A 27,301-nucleotide genomic window follows, 5' to 3' on the forward strand; every position below is an offset into this window, starting at 1 on the left:
CTACATTTTTTAATCAACTGATCTGCTCATAGCTCATGAGAATTATGTTCATCCTGTGCCTCATTGCACTCCAGCCGAGACTTACATGTCCTGGCCTGGCACCCTGCATGTGTCTTCAGTCTTTCCATCTCTTCCGATCTCTATGGCTCTCATCTACATGTTTGTGAGAATGTTGCCGAGCCCCTTGAGCTTTCTCAAGGGAGCTCCATAGCCCAGCTCCACAACACCCTGTGTGAACTTCCAGCTATCGGGCTGGCTCTTGATAGGGTACTGCACTGGGGGAGGGATACCAGTGCGAATGCCCAGCCAGCCGAAGCGATCCTCACAAATGGCTTTCATGTTGCAGAGTCCGCGTAAACCCTCTTCGCCTGCAAAGCGGCCGTAGCCGGAGCCACCAACGCCACCAAAGGGCAACTGGACGGCGTAGTAGACGGCGAAGTCATTGACGGCGACCATGCCGGCGCGGAGGCCCTTGACGATGGGCTGCAAATTGGGATCACGCTCGGAACCGTGAACAGAGGCACCGAGGCCAAAGTTGGGAGCGTTAGCAATGGCGAGGATATCTTCAGGGGACGATGACTTGGCGCGGAGGAGGGTAAGAACAGGAGCGAAGCACTCATTTTGTGCAATACGCATGTCAGGGGTGACGTTGGCAAGGAAGGTTGGCTGGAAATAGTGGCCAGTGGGATATTCGGGATGGTTATAGCGTTTGCCACCAGCAAGGAGATGGGCTCCTTGAGCGACAGCCTCAGCGATGAGTTCCTCGAGGCGGTCAAAGGAGGCGTCAGAGATCATGGCACCGACATCGGCGTCAGGGCCCAGACGTAAGGCGTTGACACGGGGAGCAAGCATTTCGACAAGCTTATCATGGATTGCACGAGGGGCGATGACTCTCTCGATACCAATACAGTTCTGGCCAGCGGCTTGGAAGGTTCCGCGGAGAATGACTTCGGCGATGCGCTTGAGGTCTCGAGAAGCAGAATCGAGAATAACAAAGGGGTCCTTGCCACCAAGCTCTGCGACAACAGGAGTAAGGCTCTTGGCCGCGCTAGCAGCAACATGATGGGCGACAGACTGGGAACCGATGAAGGTGATGTGGCTGATGCCAGGATGTGAAGTAAGATGCCCGGCGGTTTGAGGCCAGCACACGACTGTCTGAACAAGCTGAGGATCATGACCATGAGCAATGAGAGCGCCACGAGCGATGTTGGTGAAGTACTGGCTGGACCAAGCAGTCTGCTCAGAAACCTTGACAATAACACCGTTTCCAGAGAAGAGGGCGCTGATGACAGGGCCGATGAAGTTATGGAAGGGATAGTTCCAGCTGACAAGAGCAGCAACAACACCAAGAGGCTCATAGTGGACAGTGTTGCGCTTGTACATCATGAGAAAGTTGGTAGGACGACGAGACGGGCGCAGTGCAGCTTCACCATGGTCGAGAGTCCACTTGAGCTTCTCAGCTGTGACAAGAATCTCTCCCAGCTGAGCATCCACCATAGTCTTTCCACTGTCCAGGCAAGCAATCTTGACAATGTCCTCAGCATTGTCGAGAACGTGCTGCAGCAGCGAGCGCAACACAGCACGACGTTGGTCGAAGGTTGTCTCAGCCCATACCTTCTGCGCAGCTGCGGCGGCGACAACAGCTCGATCGATAGCAGCAGGTGTAGAAGGGTTGATTTGTCCTAGGAACTGGCCAGTAGCTGGTGCATAGCATTGAACGGCTGAGCTGCCAGAGACCCTGACTGAAGGGGCGTCGACGGTGGAGTAAGGCTCGGGGATCTTGGGCGCGGGAACGGTAAACTTGCGAGGACGACCGGTGGCTGCTTTGATCGACGCTGTAGCGATAGTGTTTGTGAGGCGGAGAATCAGAGTTGCAACGACAATGGCAGCGACTGTCCCAACGACAGAGACTGTAGATTGCCTGTGAAGAATGAATCAGCCAGCTGTTCCCAAAGTACCTATAGCATAACATAACGTACGAGATGTTGTGCTCTGCAGCAAACTCATTGCACCTCCGCCAAGCGGTAAGGAGCAATGGTTCTTGTTCTTGATTGTCCATTGCAGATTCTGACAAGCTCAATTTGTCTTGTCTGCAGAAATTGTACGTCCCCTTTATATCATGCGACAACTGGAGATGGTCCAAGTTGAATGGTGGGCGTGTTATTTAAAGTGGGAGCTGGAGTCTGAAGTCCCCTTCTTCTAAGGTATGAATCGAATACAGGTACGTACCGTAGCTACCTTACCTAGGTAGCTTCAGGGACCTACCTTCCATTCACTGTTCCTGCCAAGCCTTGACCGCCAAGGGAAACGACCCGCCGTATTCGTACTCGCCCTGAATGTAATGTGACTGTGAGGCTCATCAACTCGAACCATAAAGCAACGTAAGACCACAGACAATGATAATGAATGCCATATATAAAGTCACCATCAAGGGACTCGGATTCGAACTTGAGATTGAATTTGCATATCGTCTTATTGATTTTCGTCTCTGGTCTCCAAAAGGAGATGACAACCTGATTATATAACCGCTTCTTATTTACAGCATCAACACCGCTGTCTTCTCCCACTCTTTCTGTCTTTCTTCCCCTTCTGTCTTTCAAGCTCGCTTCCTCATCTGTGACATCCTCTCCAGCCTCAATCAACCCGCCTCCTTGTCTCGCTATTCTCCCTCTCTCTCTTCGACAGCGCAATAATGAAATGTATCTTCGTCAGAGAATGGGTTTGCTGCTTTCCAGCTCTAAAGATGCTAAAAAGAAAAGTGTGGAACGACATGGGAGATGAAGCAAGACTAAAAGTGATAGTACCGAAGCCACCAAAGATCAAATCAATTCATACAAGAAAACAAGAAACCCCTTTTGCATTTCCCCCTATAACGCCCTGCGTGTGTAAAAGCAACCCTCCTAGCTCAATGCAGTTGAAGCATAGGGGGTATTATAAAATAAATAAAAACCAATTCGACCTCGTTGCCTTCGTTGCGTGCTAAAGCGCTTGAGCATACAAAGACCGCAGAAAGCAACTCATAGATCGCTCATGCAGATCGTAAGTGCATCACTGGCCGTCTGAGGCCTGGGATATCAAAAGCAAGGAAAGGTCGAGAGAAACAAAACTCGGCACCGGGTCCGCAGAGCCGTGTCGTCAGCAATTGTCGAGTTGAGCATCATGTACAGCGAGATGCAAAGAGCCGGGATTATATGTTGGCACTCTTAGTCAACGAAAGTCCTCTAAGTCGAGGGCGGAATCGACCTCCTTGCGATTGACTTGACTCGATCCTCGATAGTCGCGCTGCCGATGTGAAGTCGTTGCTGGCTTCAAAGCTGGGTCTCACCCTGTCCATCGACGCTCGCATACGGTCGTACGATGGTCGCGCTCGGTCCATCGATGGCCGGGCTTGCATTGGTACGTCCAACGATATGCGATGCGCCGTGTAATTGGTTGAGTCGCTACCATTTTGGCTGTGTTGGTTATATGTCGTGGTTCGCGTCGCTGTTGAGGGGGGATAAATAGGCCGTAGGTCCTCATCAACACTGCCATAAGCCACGTGCTTAGGCATCTTCTTTGACCTCCTTGAGCTCTTGGATGACTTGGACTTGTCACTCTTGGTGTCTGCGGTGAGAGGATCACTCGTCTCTTCAGTCTGGTAGAGGTGTGCGAATTTACCCATTCGTTCCTGCTCACGAATAATATCGACATCATAAGGCCAGTACACCTTCTGGAGAGCCTTGATGGCAAATCGTGGGAAGAGGCAGATGACAGGTACAAGGAAGAAACATGCCCAGAAGGTTGCCTCTCCATATACCTGTGCAGCAGTACCATAGAAGAACGCCGACGAGGTGAATGAAGTGTACACTCCAGTCCAGAAGAAAATGAACACATCAGAGATGACAACAATGAGCACCATCAGCCAATCCCAACGATAAGTGTTGATCAGAATGTACATGTTGATCGTGATGACGGCAGGGTGAGCAACATAGGCACCAAATCGAAGACGGTCCTCTACGCCAAGGCCGTTGCCAGTCAAGAAGGTGCCAGGCATAAACAGAAGATAGGGAATGAAGAAAACCATGATGGACTGATAAACACCATCAATCATGTAGAGCCTATAGCAGGGTTAGCACAGGGCATCGATATCAAGGACAGTTTACTTACCAGAACTTGAGCTGGGTCCACTCCAGGCGCTCGATACCTCGTCGGTAGAGCTGAGGAACAGCCAACGATACCTTGTCAGACACGTCCTGATCCAGAACACCCATAATAGCGACAGGGACAGAAGTAAAGAAGAGGTTAAACATGAGAATGTACGTGTAGTCGAAGAGATAGGTCATATCCATATCACAATAGATCTCGTACCAGAAAATGGAGAAGGTCCAGACCATGTTCTTGTAAAAGAAATTGCTGATACTCTCTGCCAGACGGCGGTACGACCATCGACCATGGACGAGCACCAGTCTCTGAAGGAATCGGAATTGAGCAATAGCATAGTCAGAAGACATGGCCGCTTGACGGCCTTCAACACCAGCAATACCGACACCAACATCGGCTTCCTGAATCATGGCGACATCGTTGGCACCGTCGCCAATGGAAAGAGTCATGACATCGAGACCGTTCTTGACCATAGCCACAACGGCAGCCTTCTGCGCAGGACTGACTCGACAACAGAGAACCGACTTACACTGCTTGCAGAGCAGGAGAAACTTTTGCTTTAGGCGGTCGTTGAGTACCCATCGGAGTGTGAAGCCATCGATGACAAGTCCGTGGGTAGGGGCGGGCGGTTCGTGGTTCTTCTTGGCAAGCGCGAGATCATGATCGCTACCAGTAATACCAAAAGTCTGAAGGTTGTCGTCCAATAGCCTTTCTGCCATATCAAAAAAGGTCTCGTCGGTGATCTCGCCTGTCTCGTCCTCGTCGACCTTCAGGTGAATCAATTCCATGTCATTGTTGAGAAGGTTGCAAGAGAAGCCGATATTAATAGCAGTCTCAACTTTGTCACCAGTGAGAACCCAAAGCTTGATGCCGGCATTGCCCAACAGAGCAATTGTGTCGGGTACTCCATCTTGTAAACGATCCTCAATGGCGGTACCACCAATGAGGTAGAGATCATGTTCAATCAGCTCGGCCACTGATTCCAGCTTCTCTTCTCGCTCTTCGAGGGCAGAAGCAGCTGCATCGTGTTCTTTCTTCCAAACTCGGTAGTCCTGCTCAGAAACCTCCTTGTGGGCAATACAAAGTGTTCGAAGACCTTCCCGGGCAAACATTTCGAGATGCTCAGCAGTTGTCTTTCTGAGCTCCTTCTGTTCGCCTCGTTTAAGGCGAGAGTAGATGATACTGTCTGCACCTTTGCAGAAGAGAACGATGCGACCATCAGGCATCCGGACAATTGAACTCATTCGCTTTCGACTAGAGTTGAATTCAAGCGTGTTAAGAATTTGATAATGTCGGTCCTGGCCCATCACGTTCAGGTTGATGCCTTCACCAGAGCTTCCGAGAACAGTGAAACCCATATCACGAGCAGTAGCAACCAAGGCTTCTTCATCCGGTGACTGCGCCTTGAAAATCATTTTCGGTTTGTCACCATCAACCTTCTCAGCCATCACAGTATGACAGAGAGCCAGGGCTAGCATGAAATACTCATTGGCTGCCTGCTGCTCGGGGCCTGACTCGCCAGAGAGATCGGAAACAAAGTCAGGAGCAATGAATGTCAAAGCCTCGTCGTGAAGATATGGGTTGTCGTGGATTTTGCGAAGACCAGCAAGCGCCCGAACCTTGGCGTCAGCAATCTCGGCGCGAACCCTCTCTCCTTCCTTCTCAACATCAATGCCAAGTCGCTTCTGCATTCCTGCCTGAGCTTCCGTGTAAGCTTCTCCATACGGCTGTCCATTGATCGTTGCCTTTTTGAACTCCATGACGTTTTGTGTGAGAGTGCCGGTTTTGTCGGAAAAGATGTATTCGATTTGGCCAACATCATCCGAAATATTCCATGACTTGGGAATGCATGGTTGATCGATCGGTTCATAGTACATCTCCACATCGCTGTAAATAAAGATAGCCTGCAAGGTTCGCACAATTTCCAGGGTGATATAGAGCGAAATAGGCACCAAGTTCTGAAACAGAATAATGGCAGCCCAGAAAGTGATAAATCCGCTCATAGCTGGTTTGCCACCAATGGATCCGAAGTCGAAGAAGTGGAGAGACGCATCTGTCTTTGCCCATGCCACGCCGTTTATTATAGCGGCCAGCAAACACATGATAAGCAAGATACCAAAGTTACACACGACGTTGAAGTTCATCTCTCGAGCAATGCGAGCACGCTTACTAGGAGTGATACCGGCGTTCATCATGATTTTGGTGTCATGTCCGGTATAAACAACTACACCAACAATCCACTCAGTATTCCGGAGGTTGCATCCACGTAGGAGGAGATTGTCGATGGTGATAGGTTCCGTCATATCCTCGGGCTCGTCGTCGAGGTAGCCGGGGACATTCTGCTTCCACCTGATGGCACCGTTATACTTGTAGAGGTTTGGTTGAGGTCCCTCGCTTTCGATCACAAACTCTGCACGTTCGCAGTCTCTAGCATGCTTTAGACCCCGGCCGCAACGTAAAGCCTGGCGGACTTTCAGGTTAGTTTCGCCATCCAGATTCTTGGTTTCGACGTAGCAGCCTCCATCAGGATCGGAGGTAGATAGGATGATGACATCGGCGGGCAATTCTTCGTCATTATATATACGAACGAAATCGCCGACGACAAGACTCTTCCAGGTATCCTTTTGAAATCGGGCACCGGACGGGGCATGATTGTAGTTGATGATATCAGACTTCATCTGCGATAAAGCTGCTGCGCGCTTGGCATCTTGCTGGTCGGGCATCTCGAATTGTGCAGGTGTGGCCTGGGGTGAAGGCGATGGAACAGGGGTCATCTGAATGTCCTCTCGGGCGGACATGAAGGACTCGCGGCCGGTGAAAGGTGATGCGATGGACTGTCGCATGGATTGACGAGTTCGGTGCGTCTCAACTGAAGGCCGAGGCGCATCATCGTCTGCAGGACCGGTCTTCCGCTTTGCCCTCTCCTCCTTCGCCTTCTTGGACCACATAGATTGAATTGCTCGCCAAATAGAACCGAAGAATTTCGAGTTGGCCTTCTTGAATCGACGCCACATGGAAACGTCGCCCTCCATAACATTGACGTTGTTCCAGTTTCGTAATCGGTGAACAGGAGCATTGTTGAGTTCGATGTCGAGAATAGTTCGTCGGTAATCTTCGATAGCATCCTTGATAGCAGTTACTGCAATAATGAAAATCAATGGAACGGCGTTGAGACCTGGATTGACACCGCCAAAAATGGGAAAGATCTAACTCGACGTTAAGGGTTACTCGCGATGGTAAAGGGGGCCGGATGGTCAACTTACGACCAGGATAACCAAGAACAAGAAAAATATATTAGCAACATTGTGGAATTGGAACCACAAGTTCTTAGGAACGAATGATAGAGGCGTATATTTGGCTGTTCGGATTTTATTTCGCGTAAAGACTTGAGTGGGATGGCCGTTTTCATCCAAAAGTTCTTCAGGCAGTGGCTGGTTAAAGAACAAGGTGCGGTTTTCGTGATCCTCGTCCTCCTCACCACCATTCTGGTCTTCGGGGTTCGCTTGGGGCGGTTGGCCATCGTCACCGTGAGGGTCGGATCCGTCGGAGGGGGGGTTCTTCTCATTAGAACCTGTCTTCTTATGTCCCATACGCTCGAGTAGAGAATTGCGTTTGTTGTTACTACTGTTGACACTCTTTCTTTGTGTGGCCCATCGCGATCTTTGGGTAGCACTGAGGGCCTGCGGATCAAGGTGGCCGTCAGAGGTTGTTGTTGTGGTCATGATGAAGTCGCGGGCAAGCGCCCGATCGGCCCCTCGATGCCAGCCAGATTGGGGAAACTGAACGAGTCCAAGTCGGAGTCGAGAGAAGCGAGAGGCGTCTGATTAAGCGTATATGGTACAGAGTCGAAATGAATGGAGCAGGTACAATTGAAGCAACATCAGCTGCTCGTCAAAGATTACTGTTGGCGGCGACGATGTGATAAAGTCGAGTGTGAAACGGCTTCGCCAGGACCGTTTGAAGATCGTCGAAACGGTACAAGAAGGTGAACGTGGAGAGAGTAGAGGTAAGGTTGTTGATGGTGACGAGATGGGACTGACGAGAAGAACGAGCTGGCTGGAAGAAGGTACGGTACAAGGGGAATTGAATTGTGTAAGCAAAGGCAATGGGCAATGGAAAGAACGGGGCGGCAAGGGAAAAAAGCTACGGTGGACTTTGGAGAGACGAGAGACCCTCCCCGGGCCCCGTCCCGTCCGCCAGTTAAAGCGAGTGGCCGCCAGAGAGCCTGAGACTCTAGCACTCTGGGATAGCCATTTCTGGGTGGTACCCGGTCGAGACAACCGCTGGGACTCGCTGAGGAGTGCTGCTGAAGGGAAATGGGCAGTGGAGAGTGGGTGTCGGGGGCGTGGGTCGCAGGCTTTCCTGTGGGTAGGTGTGCGTGGGGAGTCCTCATCCCGGCCCATCCGACGCACTCTTTCATCTGCCCGGAATGTACCCCCTAAGTACTCATGGATCCTATGGATGCTTGCATTGGGTGCATTGGATTCTCAGGATTGCGATGCGCTGTCTCGCATTGTGTACGAACTAATGCCTAGCAGCTAAGCTTCTTTGCAGTGCTGACATACCTACCTACTTACCTTGCCTTGACAGCCTCAAGGTGGTGTTGTCGCATTGCTGCTGTACATTCAATGTCATTATTCATCCATTAAGGTAAACAGCATCACGAACAAAGTGTCTTCTTCTCATCGCGCTTTAGGCTTATTAGCACGGTACTTTCGGGCATCCGTCATACCTCACATGCCGATTGAACTCAGCACTGTACTCCCTGGTTCCCGTCATGAATAGTTTAACTCTCAGCGGTACCGATAGGCAACGGTCAAAATCCAATGAAACCTATGGATCTCCCGCCTCCGAGCGGCCTGCATTGTCCACTAACGCCGGCGCCACGGTTCTGAATGAAGTCGTCGGGAATTTCGACTGTGTTGTACTGTACTGCTCTCAGCAGGTAGGCGGTAGAACTATCTTGGTCTAACGTGAATAGATCAGTCATACCTCAGCCCTGGGAATACGGGCGGCTCTCTCGGGCATTCAGTGCGTGCGTCTCGCGGCGTGGTCGGCCGCTGCATATCCCCGACACTCCTGGTGTTTTTTTTTTAACATACGGATACAGTAAGTACATTTGGAGTTTGAGAGGATGAGAAACTCGAACAGAGGCTTGTCAGCTAGGGGTCTCTTTATTTACCTTAACACGACCGACCACAACAACACAACAAACTGCGCTGCAAAGATTTTCTAGTAGCAAATATGTACTGATCCCTTCCACTACATCTGCACCTTCCTAGGAACTCTTCGTGACCTAGCTTCGAATAAATCACTCGGCCCTTTGCGAGCTTTGTTAATAGGTAGCTTGCTGCGATCTATTGCTGCATACGCCTCCAGCTGGCATTTACTGCCCCCTTGAAGCACCAGCCAGCCAACCCCTTGCAAAGGGGGGAGACTTACAATAGGTCGCGCCTAAGATTTGCCAAGGATATAATCAAGTCAACCGCGACCCTGGATATCCGATGCATGTTTTCTGTCAAGATTCGTTAGTCTCGTACGAACCATCGTGAGTTTTGAGGGTTTTGAGTACCTAACGTAAACTTTAGGTGCTCTGTATACCTATGTCCATGGATGGAAGCTCCGGCTCCGTCGCCTCCGTGGATGGACTCCGCATACGGGCATTTCACCAATCCCTTCCGGCCGTGACCATTGCCAATGCAGCCAAAGATATCGATAGCGTACATCTTAAAAATCAGATAAGCTTCTATTCGTTGTAGCCATTACGACTAGTCCCTAATAAGGGTCAAATATGGTGGCTACTTGTCGAGACTGTCATCAATGGTTTTGTGAATTCACCTGTGATCTGGGATCAATGTAAGCCGGAAAAGAGGGGGGTTTCTCTGAGTACCACCCTTAATAAATTGTCGAATCTTTTAATCCTCACCGCGTGGGCGACCCTGGACAATCGACCGTAAATAAGTAGATGATTGCGAGCGGTGACTGCACAAATCTCCTGACGAGGGGTCAGGGAATGGCTGCACAATATGTCCTTGACCAGCATACCTAATAAGGTACTATAGGTAATAGTTAGCAGTCAGAACAGAAGATAGGTAGGTAGCAACTTCTCCAGCGGTTGCAATGTTTCAAGACGGAATCCTCCACTGTTTTATTTATCCAACCTTGCGTGATGATCTCAATGGTCGCTTGGCGGCATCAAGATCCGGTTTCGCCTCGTCCTCCTTTATTAATGTACAATACCACGCTATAACGAAGATCTTCTGAGACAGCTTTCTTCCTTTGCGAGGATATTTACTGTCAAAGTGTGAGAAGGGAAGGGTTATTCCTGGTAGAGAAACACTTGCCAGCCTCATAAACAGCCGAGGAACAAGCTTCGACCAGATCTTCACGTCCCTGCCTCATAGAGAGAGGACCAGCAAGGTTAAGTTGTTAATGTATGTACATATGTAGCATTAGCCCCACGTTGCTTCAATGAATGGATGAATGAATGAATATCAGCCCCTCATTAAACAGACTTTGGTCGTTGTCTTTTTTGTTCCGTTTCTTTCCTGACCGGCGACGTCCTTTGTTTATTATTTACTAACCTACTCTATATCTAGGTACATCTAATTCTACTATGCCTCTTGGCAGGCAGTAAGGCATCCCGGAGTTATACGAGCGCCTTCCTCTCTTGGATGGAAATATATAGCTTGTCGTCAACCTCCGCAGATCCCGTTATGTCCAGATTTTACCTCCGCATTGTCGGGCTCACGGACTTTACTTGCGAGCGAGAAAAAGCGCCACGATATTTCTCCGCCGTCATCCAATGGGACTACTCCGTAACTCATAAGCAGATGCAGTCATGACTGATGAATAAAGCAGCATCGGGCTTACAAACACAGCGGGGTCTACCGCTTTCTCGGAGCCCATGGAACGAACACATTGCGGTGCTGAGTACGGCGTTGCCGTGCCTCAAGAAAAGCTATGAACCTGGCCTGGGATGCCAAAAAGGATTGATGTAAAAGCCAATAGGGCCTATATCAGCTTTGCCTAATCATTTTTGTCACCTAGAACAGAGATCCTAAGTTTTCTTGCCTCTTCTAACGTTAGGACGTGCTTCACCACAGGTGACGGATTGCGGTTCCAGTTGGTTAGTAGAGATTCGCCATCAACAAATCGACGTTTCATCATACAGCCTGCCTGACTCCAAGCTCAATTTGTTCAAGCCCAGGTGTTGGAGATGTGGTTTTTTCGAGTCTGTGTTATTCCCGTACGAGGATTGACAGGAACACGAAACACACGCTCTGTACGAAGCACTTTGTTTCTTACAGTGCTACATTGCACTGATTTAATTGCCCTTATTGCTGCACTGTCCTATCCGATCATGAAAACCCGTGGATGCTTGGCTCTCTTACCATGGCATTGTCCTTGGGTAGGTAGGTAAGGTAGGTAAGGTACTTGCAAGTAACAAGAGACCCATTGTCCCCCTGTCTTAAAGCCTTATTAGCTCAGCGCCGCTCAGGAACGCGAGTGCCCTTTGCTCCTTGTTTCGTCAACTAGAGAGGACCCTTGCTAGGGGTCTCCTCTCCTGAGCCTACCATCTGCAGGTCCAAATTTCCAGTGATAGGACTTCCCAGGGGTTGCCAAATATCACGAGTAGAACTAGATCGCCAAGATCATATCGACTGGTTGAAATCATCTAAATATCTCGTGATCGTGATCGTGGGCGTAAATTTAAAAAATGATGAAATGTCATCGCCTCTGTTGGCTCGTTTTTTTGTGTGACATATAACCATCCGGTCGTAACACCTGAGTCAAACGTTCAGCCTCTAATTCTTAATCTGAGGTGTGCTTTTTTATCAACCCTAGGACTGCCCAGGCTAGAGAGATGGAAGGATCCATATGATCCATGACTTCTGATCCAACCCTTCAGAAGCAAAGAATGGAACGCGCCGAGCTGGGCTGTGCTGCGTCAGCCTCGGATTGGACGTTTGAGACCGGCTCGCAAATGACCCACTGTCGTATCCAGGCGTCATCATCTAACAAGAAGCTGTCTGTATAACAACAACCCGAGCCGCCCTGGACTCCTGTCAGGCTCGGATGCCCCGAGACCACATCTAACTATCTATCCCAGCTTACACTACAGTCAGCTTGGGCGTGTTAGACCTGATCCTTCAACAGCTTCATTACCTACACCAACATCGACGTTGCACTAAACCAATGCCGAACGAAATAAGGTCTAAGTCAGCATCTTGGGGTCGCATACCAGACATAAGGTTCCTACACCCGATTACAATACTGCATTATGATTTGTGCAGTATCAAGAGACGAAATGCTGGAATGAACGCTGACTCCATTTCCGACCATCGTTCCCCAGCGTTCTCGGCGGTGTTGGCATTAAACGGATAATGAACCCCTTTTCTCGACCACAGTCTACATGGACGAAACACCCATGTGTCGTTGATAGATTATGAGGCTTGATGATCCCGCACACGCCGCGTATCTTGGAGCACGAACCAGTGAGCTAAAAACAACTGCATTACGTCTGCATCGTGATAAAGGCCTGGTCAATGCTGAGAACTAACTAGAAGACCGATGTCCAAGAGGGAACTCTTCTGGAAACTCTAAGTTACCTACTAGTCTAGAGAAAGGGATCCATGGGCCAAGAACTTGTCACCATTCCTTTTAGCCGCCTATTCGGTAGAGCGCCACATCTAGAAATGGTTACATCTCTAGGGCGGGGTCTGCCAGCGGCCAAGATGCAACCCATGACTTCTTTTAGATGTCAGTCGTTTTGTTAGAGATTGCTCTGACCTAAGCACTGACTAGACACAGCCGCATGATGATGATGATAATGATGATGCTATTCATATCCGTAACTCATCGCAGTCAGCGTGTAGGCAGCCACAGCAGCCACACTTAGTCACCAGCCTTACTGTAACTCAACGCGTCTCAACCTAAAGCCATTAACGCGGTTAGTACTCTGTATGTCGTAGCTGCATCTTGTACTTCCTTCACACACCCTGTACCTGCAGTCATTTTTGCAGGTCAAGGTACCTTATCAAACCCAGGAGACTCTCCAAACAACCTGCTGCATTATTATTCTTTTCTGTTGAATAGCCGCTGGCTATTGAATCAGATACGCCATGTCTCAAAAAGGTAAAAATGGGAATATTATGAGTTTCTTCAAACCTGTGACAAAATCACAAACACCCAAGGCCTCCAGAATCTCAACACCAAACCCACCTTCATCGCCACAGCCACCTTCATCACCATTGGAACAAAAGTTGGCGACCCCGATCAAGAAGACGGAAACAATACCCCGAAACTTTGAGATAAAAGACTCAGACGAAGAAGATGATCTTGGAGCATCCTCAGACGATTCGCTGGAGGATCTGTCTGCTATCCTCGGACGAGGCCGCCCAGGAAAGGCTGCTGGTACCCCTCTTCACAATCCCTTTACGACCCCAAGGGCCAAGAGAACTGCAGTTGAGTTTCCTGCGTCCCCATTGGCGATAATGTCCAAGCACAAATTCGACCTCAAAGCTCTCGCAAAGGATGCCAGACAGAATGATGCGACTCATGCAAGTGCTTTAAAGATCAAGGCCTTTTCAACTGCTGGACAACATGGCCAACAAACGACAGCGGACGAGATGTCGCGGGATGTGATGGAGGGCATTGTCAAGAACAACACCGGCCAAGATGCCCAGAAAGTTATGAGAGCCGTTCAAAGGTCAGCACCGGGACACTCGCAGCTTCGATATTGCTTCTTTCGTGAAGGATATACAATACCATCCCCCACAGCTGCCCCCAAAAAGTTCAACAAAGGGCCATGGAGACTGTTGACTCAAGGCGATTACCGGACACGTGAGCAACACCTCGCCTCAGGACTACCCCTTACCGTCTTGCGAATGCAAGGGGAACTCCCGGACGAGCTTTTCGAATGGATACTGAGTGAGGTTTGCTCCCAAAAGTCAATCCTTGTCAGACGAGAATACTGCAACTTGCTCAGCTCGTGTCCAGAAGCAGTTGCACGCATTGTCACGCCGCGTCGTTTGGAGGAGTTATTTCGTCGATTCGGTGCTTCTTCTGAGCTTGAACAACAAGACTCTCAGTTGAATCTTCTGAAACCAAATGCCGAACCTTACGAAGGACGCGACTGGTCGTCTCTCAGCTCCTTCTTATCGCTCCTCACGGCCATCTCGCCCTATATGTCCCAGGAGTCAGTTGTCTATGCTTCTCGGACGCTCCTACGTATGTCAATGGACAGGTTCTTGATATACGAGATTGATTTATTGGTCACCTATGAAACTTGTATCCATGCCCTTCTCGAAGCTATTCCTCAGCCTGGCTGGGACACATTTGTGAGTTACACCCAAGGGTGGTACGCGAGATTCTGACTAACACGTATGCAGTGCTCTGAAACATGTACACAGCTGTACACATTAGTCAAAGAACAATGTGTGAGGACCAATGCTCTTGCGTGTCTGCCTATCAGCAAAGCCAGATCTCACGAACTTAGACGCCGACTGGCTGTAGTGTTTTTGTTCAACGACCCCAGCTTGGGTCGTTACCATCCCGACGATGTGGTTACTATTCGTGGCGTCATAGCACTCTTGGATGACGAGGACTTCTTCGTCGGACCAAAGACAGATTTCGCCCTCCTCCAGGCCAAAATTATCCTTATCAACATCGTCGTGGATGACGGCTCATTCGCACCATCTGATGATCCGGAGAAGGAAAAACAGTTCAATAGCGATGTCGACGAGCTTGCAGTCAGATTGAGGGAAATTTGGCGAAAGATCAACGATGCGGGTATGAAACTCGCTCGTACAGAAGCCAAAAGCGCCATAGAATGGGTCCAGCAGCGACTTGCACACTCAGTCCGTACACGCCGAAAGGCCAAGAAGAGCATATTTGACCTGCCAGGTCAGAGAGAGGATCCCTTCCTTCCGAAGCAGCAGAATTACATGAAGAGCTTCCTCAACAAAGCACCACAGAGTGTGCCGGATCCAGTGGGCGAACCATCCCCTACAGAATCAGAGGAAGTCTTCCACGAAGCAGTAGACGCCGATACGATCGTGGTCAAGGTGAAATAAACGTGAGAGCTACAGGGCTAGGCGTAAAGGATGAAGGCATGCGGCGATTCACTAGGTACTGTTGTATGTCGCGAGTATTTGAACGTGTAATCAATTCTACCGCGGGCAAAGTCCCAAATCAGACAAAAGAGTCAAACACAATACACAGCCTCTAAACTACAAGCGCAGACTGATGAACAATGCGGGCCGCGAACGGTTGAAGAGCCTCCCCAGTCGTGCACTAATGGAGACGGTACGTACGTAGAGGCTCCCATATAGAAATATTTATGGTGGCCAAAGGGAGTTTAGTCGAAGAACTTACGGTTAGGGTTCTTGCCGAATAGAGCCTCTCGTACTGCAGGAGCAGCAGACTCTTCCAAGAGTCGCAATCTCGCCTCAAAGGTGTTATCGATGTCAATCTTTCCACTTCCGCTGATAATAACGACACCGCCAGCACTATAACTCTGTTAGCTACCCACTTCAGGAATCTTCTGCAACAGGCTTGCACATACATTCCCTCGGGGAGGGGATCGTCCTCTTGAATCTTTGCTGTGATGTCCTTTCCAAGCTCCTTCTTGAACTCCTTGGCAGCCTCCTCGATGGCCTTCTTGACAACATCGTAATCCTTCTTGCGCGCGCGGACCTGGAGCTCAGGCTCGTCCAGAGCGTAGAAACCCTCGAGCAAGAGACCCTTGAGGGCCTTTTGGTACTTGCCCTTATCCTTGGCACCCTCGGCGAGCTTCTTCTGGGCCTCCTCAAATATGTTGTCGAGCAGCTCCTGGCGGGCACCGAGGACCTTGAGTCGCGTCTTGTTGGCAACGGTTGAGCGGGTGATCTGCTGGGACATGGTGGCCTGCTTGAACTTCTTTTCGTACTGACTGTCGATGGCATCTGTCTCCTGGCGGACGAGCTTGGACTTCTCGATCTCGAACTCCTCGTTGGCCTTGATCTCGATCTCGCGGGCCTTCTCCATGGCTTCTTGCTTGATGAACTCCGTCATCTTGCTGAGCTCATTGTTGACCTAATTGAGAGGGGAACCGCGCGTTAGAATCAGGGGACTGGTGAGATGGATGAGGGATTGCGTCGTTTGGGCATGCGTACCTGCTGGTCGGACAAGGCGTGTTGCGACATGATGGGCAGATTTGTATGGATTTGTTAGATTCGAAAAGTGATAGGATGATAGGGAGGGCCCTGGATGGGGTCAAGGTTGAAGTGGTAAAAGGCTGGCGATGGCCTCTTGTTAGTGAAGGTCAAGGTTGGCGATGGACTATGATGGAGTTGGTAGCTGTGTATGTGACGCCAGCCGTTCCAAGACCCAGCCTACCAGCTCCTTAGCTGCCCGTATCTTACTGTGTGCTCCAGCAGGGAACCGACTGAAGCTGGGGGGTTAGGTAGTCAAGCCACAGTTGTTCTCCACTGTTTAGAGTACACTACCTAAGGTAGGTAAGGTGCTGAGGTAGCACAGCCATTCGAAAGAGTCTCGTTCTCACACCTCATCGCAAGATACGTGCAGTCCTTGGAAGGATTAGGTACATTTGTGGGAAGGACCTTATTTAGACACTTGCAGAGCAGATTTGAGTGCGAATAATGGAGATCAGCCCAAGGACATTTTGCATGGTTTACATATTGCATTATGTAACTTCACCGCCACAGTGGCTAATTAGTCCCGTGTGAGAGCAGCTGCATGTCTATCTGCTCTAGGTACTGTAGTCTACTCTACTAACTCACGTCAGGTGTCCCACGTTCGACTCAAGCTTGTCCGCCTCCGACTTTCTATTGATTAGTTTCAATTCAAGACATAAACTTATCGTATCAAACTGTGTATTCATATTCATTCTCTATATTCTCCGGTCCTCTCTTGAACAAAGCACCTGCTGGTATTCCTCTCCGATCAGCCGCAGCTCAACAGCCTCCTGCGTTACCTACGACTAGCGCTACAACCAGCCATTCCCCTCGAATCTATCGAAACGAATACACCCTTTACTAGTCCAGTGACACGAAGCGATCCTTGTACCAAATACACTGCCTATGCGACGTCTCAACAATTCGCCTCAACTCTCCCTTGCCAGATGACCTCGGACCTGGCACAGGCGCAATGGGGTTGCTTGACGGCATCTCTTCTGGAGGGAGCATAGCTGTACGTTACGTACAGCGCTGTGTGAACGGATAAATGTGCTAATGTTGGCGACTGCAGCTTGGAATTATTGTTGGATTGATATCGACCAGTGTTCAGAGTCTGGGTCTGACCTTGCAGCGAAAGTCGCATATACTCGAGGACGAAAAGGGACCTCACGATGTCCGACGCCCTCCCTACCGAAGGAGGAGGTGGCAGATTGGCATGGGCATGTTTATTGTAGCAAACTTGCTGGGAAGCAGTATTCAGATCTCGACACTTCCGCTCCCCGTTCTCTCGACTTTGCAGGCCGCTGGCCTCGTATTCAACTCGATATGCGCATCATTGATCCTTAGCGAACCTTTCACAAGATGGTCTTTGTCCGGCACGATTCTCGTTACAACTGGCGCTGTGTTGATCGCTATATTCGGAGCCATTCCGTCTCCGGCGCATGACTTGAAGGAGCTGTTGGAACTCATGGCGAGAAGGCCATACATTGTCTGGATGATACTCCAGGCGCTCTTTGTCCTTACTCTGGCGCTGGCCGTTGATATAGTCAACAGCATGTCGAGCCTATCACACGACGCCCGCTTTCGGCTGGCTCGAGGTATTACTTACGGCGTCATCAGTGGAGATCTCTCTGCTCATGCACTATTGTTCGCCAAGTCCTCGGTAGAGCTGGTCATCAAGACTGTTGCTGGACGTAACCAGTTCGTGCATTGGGAATCTTGGGCCATCGTCCTAGCTCTCGTCACGCTGGCTCTATGCCAGCTCTATTACTTACACCGAGGCCTCAAACTTGTTTCAACCTCTGTTCTTTACCCTTTGGTTTTCTGTGTCTACAATATCATCGCGATTCTTGACGGCTTGATATATTTCAACCAGACAAGCCTAATATCGCCTCTAAGAGCATGTCTCATTGCCTTAGGAACTGTTATTCTGCTTTCGGGCGTCCTGGCACTCTCATGGCGATTAAGCGACGAGCAGCATACACCCGGTGTTGGACAGTCGTCCCTTGCCCCTGGTCTTGGACTTGTGGAGGACACCGAGGAGGAAGAGTCGCTGCTTGGCTCAGACAATGCCGTTACAGATGAAGACTCAATTCCACATACATATCAAACATTCCCGCCCGCGATTGACGAAACACCACTGGTCCCCTCTCGCAAGAGGACACCTCGGTGGGCTGAGCGAGCTGAGATTTGGGATGAGTTGGAGGATCGGGATGAGCCTAGTACTCCAGGCAACAGGAGACGGTCTAGTACACTGCCGCGCCATACAGAGTCCTCACCTCTGCTCCCAAGCAAGAGATCTACCACCAGCGGCCCTGTTGGGGAGGAATCTGGGCCAAGCACTGAATCTACGCCTCGACGACTTACACGACGAAGGCGAAAGAGCACAGGATTTCCAGGTCTCAAGGCTCGCCGATACCAGAGAAACAGGAGCTCCACAGACTCAGGCGTTCTTGGTAACATCCTCTCATTGAGTTGGTTCAGGAGCAGAAGCCGCCAGCCATCACAAGCTAGCACCAGCGATGGCTTTCCTTGGGGCACCACATCTCAGCAGGACGGTGCTGAGACAAGGGGTGACGCAGCTGTATGAATACGAAATATCTCTCTATGTAGCTTTTGGAGTCGTGGAGAGTAAGAAAGGCGAACGAATGGCGTTTTCTTGTGTAGAGTTTCTTCTGGGTTTCTTGATTAGTGTCCATGGCAAGGCTCTTGGGTACCAAACGACCCTTCACATACATGCCAATGTCCTCGCACACATATATACGTTTTGGGGCTCGAATGAATAGTATCGACGACAACGCATTGCCGCTGGAGTATTTGCATCTTCTATCCACAGATGCCTTCGAGCGCAGTTGCAGTTGGTCTAGCCACCTGTAATATCAATCCCGAACATATAACATATTGCCTGAAATTGGTCAAATGTTTGCATCGTAAAACGTATAAATTTCACATTGACCCTGTACTCTCTAGTCCTTATAAATGTGGCCCTGCAACACCGATCCCATCTAGCAATTATTAGTTGGCCAGGATCTCCTGTCATCCATGCGAGTGAGGAAAACAACAGCAATAACTCCAATTTCCATACGCACTCCGTACTCCAAGACCCTCAACTCCATATCTCGTTCTTATTTTAGCAATAAAACCATGCATGCAACAGATGTGAGCTCCAAATGTCCCCTGGTAGCGATTTTGTCCCCGGACTGTTCAAACCAGAAGTGAAGCTTTTCGTGACGGCAAGACCATATCCACAACAACTACTCGTTGCTATTGATTCAATCGTCCGAAGCTTTTTATGATAAGTGCATAATAAAAGAGATAGGTGAGAACACGCGAGGCAACTGTTTTGCTATGTGATCCCGAGTCCGCTTTGATGTGTATAACTGATGTATAGATACGGTTGAACAAAAAGCGATTAATTCGAACAAGGTCCCAGGCCTGGTGTGGATTATTATGGCATAATTAAGACCTTCTCTAGATGCAGACTTGGTCGAAGAAACTCGTTTCAGTCGAATGTACAATAAGACACGTCCTGGGACCGAATTTCCAGTGCTGTAAAGCGGGAATGGCTGTAACAATGCGACAACGCTCCAACATAGAACTGTAACTGACGACTGATCTAAGAAATTAGGCTCTCGTTTGCTGTGACGGGGCGTAGTTGTTTTGTGGCTGGCCCGGCTTCAAATGAATGTGTCGTTTGGTTGCAATTAATTACTGTTTGAAAAGAGAGCCATATGCGAGCCGGCCATGGGCATCAGCATGAACTCGCAGAGTCCTATACACGGCTCGTACTGGCTCGGCTGCGTTCATCCTCCTCTTCCATGACATCACTCAGCCGGGTAGGATGGTGATGGCGAGGGACTGTCTCCCAGCCAGGAGTCCCATAGCCTTGGCCGGAATAGTCTTGAGGGTCTGAGTATGCGCCAGTCCATTGACCTCCGCTCCCTCCACTGCCTCCTCCCCCAGTGGAGGTGGAAGGAGAATCTTGTTTACCGCTTGGTGGGTTGGTGGTAGCGGGCGTTGCATACTCTTCTGCTTCAGCATCAGAACCGGAATAGGTAGAAGGTGGTCCAGCGAAGGGAATCTTATTTCCTTGGGCATCCAACAGGAAGTTGCCATTTGCATCAATCACGTACTCACCTTCGCTGTAACCACCCTCTGATACTGGTGCCTGAAGGCCACCACCTTGCTGACGATATTCGCCAGCACTTGTTGTTGGGGGTTGAGTCTGGGGAGAGGAAGTCGTCTCAGGCGGGTAACTAGCTCCATACTCAGTCTGATAAGCCCCTTGAGCTCGGCTACTTTGATGTCTGCTTGGACCGCCATGTGTCATTGGAACCACTTGTACGCCTCCAACGATAGTAGGCTGCCCTGACTGAAGAGACAGCGTTCTGTCACGTTCCTCCTGCTCACGTCGCCCCAATTCCTCCCATGCACGACGCGCCTCCTCTTTGGAGATTGACAGCTCCTTGCGCATCTCAGCAAGCTGTTTTTGGGCTTTAGAAGTTCCCCGTTCATTCTCAACAGCTTCTCGAATAGCATCTGCTCGGCCTCTACGTTCTTGGTCGAGGGCAGCCTCCAACATGGCATTGACTTCTTGCGCGCGCTCCAATTCGGTTCGAGTTTCGAAGAACCATCGCTGGAACTTTCGCTCCGAACTTGCGCGAAGACGCTGAAGCTCAACAACGGCATGAAATAGGTTGGCTCCGGCCGCAGATAGATCTGTCACTTGGCGCGCGAGCTGTTGATTCAAAGGATCCCGATTCAACTCGTCCTTGTTTTGTTCAAGCTTGCGGATCCAGTAGCTGGTGAGTCCTTCCCAGTGGGCAGATAACGTCTCCCATCGCTCAAACGCATGAGGGAAAGAATTTCGGGTCTTGGAGCCACCAGCACCTCCCTGGTTTCCACTCTCAGTGCCCTGTGCAGCAAAATTTGGTTGGTTTCCGGGAGTTGGGCCCGTGAAGGTTTGGGGAGGTGGTTGATTGGTAGTGCCAGATCGCCCGGGCCGGCTAGCTGGTACTTGTGATGTAGTGTTTGCCCGGGGGCGGGCTGATGTGTTATCGGGGACGGCTTGCGCCTGACGCTGAGGGTTCATGGGTTGACGCGCTTCTGCGTCGGGAACCTGCCCAGCAGCAACGCCAGCAGATCTACGCTGTTCCTCTGCTCTCCGAGCCTGCTCCAAAATGCGCGCCTCCTGCTCAGCTCTCTCGCGCTGTTGCGCCTCTGCCTCAGCACGTTGGCGCGCTTCCCGAGCCGCGCGCTCCTGCATGATCATCCTTGGGCCTCTGATACCAGAGGGTGAGCCCGTTTGACCAGGAGTTGCGCCAGGCCGGAATGGGGAGGCGGCTGGCTTGCCATTGGATGCTGGAGGCATGCCTCCAGAAGCCATAAGATCGGCCATGCTTGCGGATTCCTCTTCGAGATCTGGAGTGAAAGGATTGGGGTTGCGCAGCGCCTCCTCGAGTGCGAAGAGGATGGCGCTGTGGGTATGCTTGGAGATCTTAACCACGGGGTGTGGTTCTGGATAGTTTGCAGGTACGGAAGGAGTCTGCCTCGGAGGGGATTGGGGATGCTCAGAAGACACCTCGTCGGGATCTTCAGTTAGGTCCTGTGAGAGCCGTCGGCGGGGGCGGTGAGCTTGATGCGGCGCTGAACGAACGGGAATGAATCCCAATACAGTGGGATGGTTCTCCGGTAGGTTGTCAACGGGTACGAGGGTCGCCTTGGGTTCAAAACCGAGAGAGGCAGCTGCGATATGGACTTTGCGAGGCTCAGGTGCTGGAGTCGGGGGTGCGTCAAATCTTGGGGTTCGACGAAGACTTCGGGGCGTGGAGAGCCGCTCAATGGGATCCGAAGTCTGATTCAACAGCGGTCGTGAGCCAAGACTTGGTGTCCTTGAATGCTGGCGTTGCGGGTGCTGGGTAGGGGTCGTGGGCGCGTTAGGGTCGTGACGGTCGTAAGAAGCAGATGATGGTCGTATTCTGGTCACGTCTGCGGCGCTGAAAGGGCGAGGAATTGGGTTGCGAAAGTTCGACAAGTTGAAGGTTCACCAGCGGGCGCTGGTGGTGTGTTGCGTTACGGTGGAGGTTTCGGAAGGGTGGAGTGGGGGAAGCTCTTGATGCGTTGTACAAAAAGTCGGGTTCTTTTCGAGTTGCCAAACGGATGAGCAGATCAGAATGGAGAGGCCTCTTCAGACTTAATGACAATGATGGTCTCGGGAAGGACGGCCAGGTCTCAGTCCAGTCTGAGTCTACTCGAGACAGAACCGAGAAGTGCAATTGCCCAACTGGAATGTTGAGGCGAGCGAAGTAAAGGTGAGGAGGGTCAAATTGGGTGAGTGTATGTGAGCCCAAGAGGATGGGCACCGGCTGGTGATGTCAAAAAAAAGCTGGTGGCAGGAAACCCAAGCCAGGCCCGAAGCTGGAAAATTGGGGGGGTTGGCACCAGGAGCTGCAGTTACCGCCCGCCAGACCAAGGTCCAGACAAGAAGAGAGCTCGAGAAACGAGCCACTAGTAAGAGAGAATCTCCAACTGCAAGCACTTCGCACAAAACGCACGCGCACGCGATACGCAAAATAACCAGCGCGAAATGAACAGTATTTGACTGAGGTAGCCAATTACTTTATACGGTGGAATTTATAGAAACAACGCGAGTTTGCGCACAATCGCATTTGTTCGATGATGCCAACGCAAGGAACAAAAACGTTGTTTGGGGGTTTGCGCGCGCGTGGCCGGGCAGCTAATCAGCAGCTCGTTTCGTTTGATCGAATGTCCTTACTGAGGCCGCTTGAAAGGGCTTTTTTTCGTCCAGCGAATCTGTTTGCAGCTTGAAAATTAGTAATTGTCGCGCAATGGCTTGAACGTTGTCGCGTAGCCGTCATGCGCAGCTCGGAGCCCGTACAAGCAAGCAGTGAGTGCTGCAAATGCAGCTAAGTAAATCGAGCGGCTGGGAAGGACGAGGCAAGGGGAGCACAAAAGCAACATACTCCTCTTTTGGGGCCAATGGCGTCTTTCCGAGGGTTTTTCTTTTTCATCCACGCATGAGTTGAGGTATCACCATCGTGTGCGAATGGTTATTCTTTAGGGGTGGTGATAAGAAGAACCTAAGAGGTGAAGGTAAAGTACAAGTTGGAAGAGGAAGGGGAGGAAGAAGAAGGAAGGTGCGCGCACTGACGTAGGGACCTAGGTACCTGCTAAGGTACCTTAAGGAAGTTGCGCTGTCAAAACTGCGCCGAGGTCTCCTCCCTCAAACCATAGAACTGACAATGGCACTTGCAATAAGGTAGGTAGCACTACCCGCCGGAATTGATGACTTAATGGACTTAGTTGCGCCAAGTTTCCTTGGTTTGGGGGAACAAAGAGCGATAAAAACTTTGCTAATGCAACTAATAACTAATGCCACTATTCTTTGAGGCTTGACCAGGATCGAGGATCATCGTTTATACTAGTATTGGCCGGCGAGAGTTCACCCAGACGGCGACAGATACTACAGATATATTATTATTTAGAACGTCACTCTTTAGATTATCATTGAACAAGCAATTCGAGCCGAGTGACTTTGCCTTTCTTTGATTCATGTCTTTGACTCCATGAGATGCGGTACGTAGCATGCGTAAGGCACCTCACACAACCTTGAACAACGTAGGGCACTGGGGATCGTCTCTGGTTCTAGGGTAAATCCTCATGACGGCCTACGAGTAGGACAATGACAAAGAGCTGGAGGTTTGTATTTCAGCTAATTACTTCATAACCATCTTATGCCGATTCTCATGCATTGTTTCGGAGACTGGTGGTTGACTTGTGTACTCACCCACTCCATCGACTTTCTACATCACATCACCTCGTCTCATCCCATATCGCCCAGTCCTGGCAGTGTTACCACACGTCGTTGCATTGGGCAATAAGGCTTGAACCATCTGTATCGAAACCCGATAAGCTTACTCCGTAGTCGGACTAGGATTAACCTGACTGTCTACCTAAGAGTTTTCACTTTATCCGAGTATTGCCTTGATCATTGAGTTCCCAAAACCTTTCTTTGCATGGCAGTATATCTCTACCGAATTATCCAAGAGCTTCGGGCCACTGACTGACTACAGCGTAGGATGGAGCGCATAGGCCATCGTCTGCATTACTGACCTTCTTAATCATACTGACCGCCTCTGACATACAGGGTTTGAGGTGGAAGCAGAGCTGCAGCGTTTGAGAACTCAATGTTATTACCAGGGAATCTTGGGCACAAAACTGACAGGACGAGGCGGGCTGCACCATTGGCTGCCGGACCTCGAGCTAGCTGGAACTTTAGGGCTCATCTTGCTACTGTAAGTGAGAATTGTCGTCCGTTAGCGGGAGCCGGATCTTGATCCCGCCCCCAGCCCCCCTGGTTTTGACCCATGCTTTCCGCACCGAGCAGCTGGTTTGCTTGGGCGAAATGGGAAGTGAAAAACGGGGCCGAGTGCAACGCTGCGTCATGGCTTAGGCGGAACAACGGTTGACTGCCACGTTTCCTACAGCTGCATGCCGTAAGTGGTTCTGTTTCGAGCCCTTCTCCCGACTTTAGGCTTTAGTCCTGAGAAGCCCCAACGATGAGTGTGTGGGCATATGATGTGAAGGTCGGTGAGGGATGAATCGATTTCTCCTCGAGGACAGCGCAAATCTCATACCATCACGCTCATGAGCCAGTCTATCCCAGATCTGGTCTGGAGGAGCGGGAGTCACGGCACGCTCCGTTTTATGGGGTCCTCAGTCTCCAATCAGAGTCTTGTTCCTCGTTTTCCTAATTCGGTTTCGAGCTGGAGCTGAAGCTGAAGCGGAGCAGTTGGAGGCCCTGAGTTTTGTGGTTGGCGTCTGCAATTGAGAAAAAGCATCGAAATGTCGCGGCTTGGATCATATTCGAGTCGATACCAGGCACTTCCGGAGCTATTATTCCTTACACAGGATGCCTCACCCAATAAAGTACCCGTGAACATTCTCGCAGGTTGTTGGGAAAATCATTGGGCTTTTCTCCCCTCTCTCCTGCATCCTGCATGTTGCATATTCGTACAACACCAGAAGCGTCGCCCAAACACCCACACACAAAATGACAAAGGTGAATCGAGATGTTGGTCAGAGGTGCACCAAGTAAGCACCTCATACTCACTCCCTTCAGTTGGCGTTCGAGATTCTCGAGTGCGTATGAGACGGCCGATGAGTGAAACATGAATGATCACATTCGCTGTCTTCTGTAGGGTAACTGTTGGGCAACAGTGCAGCATTGTCTGAGTATTTCGATTCTCGAATTGGTCGATGAAAATGCAGGCGGCTTAGTCAATAAGGTAGGTAGGTAGCCATGTCTCGCCAAGGGTGCGCCTTCGGATGTTTCGTGGCATTGCCGGTTCGTTGTCGGATACTGTGTTGGAATGAAACGAGAAGTGGTGTGGACTGATGCCCTATAGTGTGAGGATCATGAGAAAAAGGGCATCACGAACCTCGTCAGGCTTCATCTCGATCAAGGAGAGAGTTTCGTTCTACGAGATATGGAAAAGAGCCACAAGTTTAATGAGCCCACCGAGTTCTTTATAACAAGTTTAAAATCTCGCAGAGCTAAGAGTGTCTTGAGAGATCGAGCGATCGAGTAGAATACTATGATGGTTGCAACCAGGAACTCTGGTTTAGAGTATCCCTACCTTCAAAAACCAGTTCTTGAGATATGAGTCTTGCTTTTACAACATATTCACCATCGCGGTCCTCCTACTGGACGCCTCAAAAGTTGATCGAGATTCTTTGGTTGCTTCTCAGACAGAGAGACGGCCCATCTCGAATATTGTCGAGTAACAAGTCGGTCATGAGAGAGCCCAGGAAATAGGCTTTTATCTGATGTGATGGGTACAACATCTGGTTGGATTGCTATACGACAGGTGTCAGTGAGCTCTCAGCCTTAAGCACCCTCCATCGAGGACCATTCGGGAACGCGGTTATCGAATCCAATGTGCCAAGACTGTAAGAAGCCACCGTATACAATTCAGACGCGTAGACAGTTCGGATGAATGATCCTGCAGCCAGAAAAGATCACCACTCGGGCTGCCCCTCCATAATAAATCTCTGCTTAGACAGATCTTTCCAATAGCTCAAAAACATGCATATCATCTGCAGCTAAGATGCAAGACGCAGGCACACTTTGCACTCTGCATTTCAGCTGCTGATGATGAACGATCGTAAAATCCTTGGTCTGGCACTTCCTCGATCGCAGCTATGTGACACATACAAGACGTGCATGAAAGCCACGAGATAACTCTCTTCTCAACACCATCGCCATTCCTGCGCTTGACGAAACATCAGATTTTAGACGTCACGACCGATAAAGAAGGGCAGAAACACAGTCAGATCGCCGATCTAAGATCGAAAAAAGGCTATGCATGAGCGATTTGGGTGCTATAAGCCCTTGCGGCAGCGAGGCTGGTGGCCTGACACAAGACCATTCTAAGACATGCGTCGCGCGAACTGGTCAGAGAAGGGGGTTACAAAGGCTCAGAAACTGTCACTATCGTGTCATGCAGGCTGGGTAGTCCTGATGCTTGAGTAAGGGGTTCGACTCAACAACTGCATTTTGAAGGACGAAAGGTTTTCATGCGGGAGAAAAGGTCCACGGTGACATTGAGGGAGATGTAGTGTGTAGGTGAGGGAGTTTGGCTACCTTAGTGAAGGGAGAAGAACTTGAACTACCTGAGTACCAAGGCAGAGAGAGATATATACTCGCTGAGAATATTTCAAGGTTATAAGTGCAGATGTAGGAAAGAAAAAAGTGAGGTATATCTGTTGGCTCTACCTATTGTTGAGTTGAACTTTATATTGCCACCACACTATGATTAACTTAAATTAAAATTCAATTCCTTCGTTATTCGTATCCGGGTTTGCAAATAAATTAGTAGGCAGTTAGTTAGTGAATCCTATCCTCTCTTTTCTCCGTGGGCTTGGTTCCAGGAGATAGATGGTGGGGACCCTGCGTCTAC

At 50.1% G+C, this 27,301-nt stretch overlaps 6 protein-coding genes across 6 annotated transcripts; 2 read left to right on the top strand and 4 right to left on the bottom strand.

Annotated features, from left to right (window-relative positions):
• Positions 1–153: 153 nt before the first annotated feature.
• Positions 154–2,059, bottom strand: FSUBG_1209 (NAD-dependent aldehyde dehydrogenase; the record flags this gene model as incomplete). Its single annotated transcript, XM_036676843.1, has 2 exons — positions 154–1,921; positions 1,980–2,059. The coding sequence occupies 2 exons, from the start codon at positions 2,057–2,059 to the stop codon at positions 154–156; spliced, it is 1,848 nt and encodes a 615-aa protein (XP_036543377.1).
• Positions 2,060–3,187: 1,128 nt separating this feature from the next.
• On the bottom strand, positions 3,188–7,862 carry FSUBG_1210 (phospholipid-translocating ATPase; the record flags this gene model as incomplete). The annotated part of the gene is made up of 3 exons (XM_036676855.1): positions 3,188–4,097; positions 4,147–7,346; positions 7,404–7,862. 3 exons carry the CDS (start codon positions 7,860–7,862, stop codon positions 3,188–3,190), a joined length of 4,569 nt encoding a protein of 1,522 aa, XP_036543378.1.
• Positions 7,863–13,295: 5,433 nt separating this feature from the next.
• FSUBG_1211 (uncharacterized protein) lies at positions 13,296–15,218 on the top strand (the record flags this gene model as incomplete). The annotated part of the gene is made up of 2 exons (XM_036676866.1): positions 13,296–14,483; positions 14,535–15,218. The coding sequence occupies 2 exons, from the start codon at positions 13,296–13,298 to the stop codon at positions 15,216–15,218; spliced, it is 1,872 nt and encodes a 623-aa protein (XP_036543379.1).
• A 17-nt stretch (positions 15,219–15,235) lies between these two features.
• On the bottom strand, positions 15,236–16,328 carry FSUBG_1212 (v-type proton ATPase subunit E; the record flags this gene model as incomplete). Its single annotated transcript, XM_036676877.1, has 4 exons — positions 15,236–15,276; positions 15,520–15,653; positions 15,710–16,218; positions 16,299–16,328. The coding sequence occupies 4 exons, from the start codon at positions 16,326–16,328 to the stop codon at positions 15,236–15,238; spliced, it is 714 nt and encodes a 237-aa protein (XP_036543380.1).
• Positions 16,329–17,292: 964 nt separating this feature from the next.
• FSUBG_1213 (DUF803 domain protein) lies at positions 17,293–18,909 on the top strand (the record flags this gene model as incomplete). Its single annotated transcript, XM_036676888.1, has 2 exons — positions 17,293–17,334; positions 17,392–18,909. The coding sequence occupies 2 exons, from the start codon at positions 17,293–17,295 to the stop codon at positions 18,907–18,909; spliced, it is 1,560 nt and encodes a 519-aa protein (XP_036543381.1).
• A 1,182-nt stretch (positions 18,910–20,091) lies between these two features.
• Positions 20,092–22,987, bottom strand: FSUBG_1214 (uncharacterized protein; the record flags this gene model as incomplete). Its single annotated transcript, XM_036676898.1, has 2 exons — positions 20,092–22,315; positions 22,980–22,987. The coding sequence occupies 2 exons, from the start codon at positions 22,985–22,987 to the stop codon at positions 20,092–20,094; spliced, it is 2,232 nt and encodes a 743-aa protein (XP_036543382.1).
• Positions 22,988–27,301: the final 4,314 nt, after the last annotated feature.

The sequence above is a fragment of the Fusarium subglutinans genome (assembly GCF_013396075.1).
Source record: "Fusarium subglutinans strain NRRL 66333 chromosome Unknown NRRL66333_c0000005, whole genome shotgun sequence".
Classification (NCBI taxonomy): domain Eukaryota; kingdom Fungi; phylum Ascomycota; class Sordariomycetes; order Hypocreales; family Nectriaceae; genus Fusarium; species Fusarium subglutinans.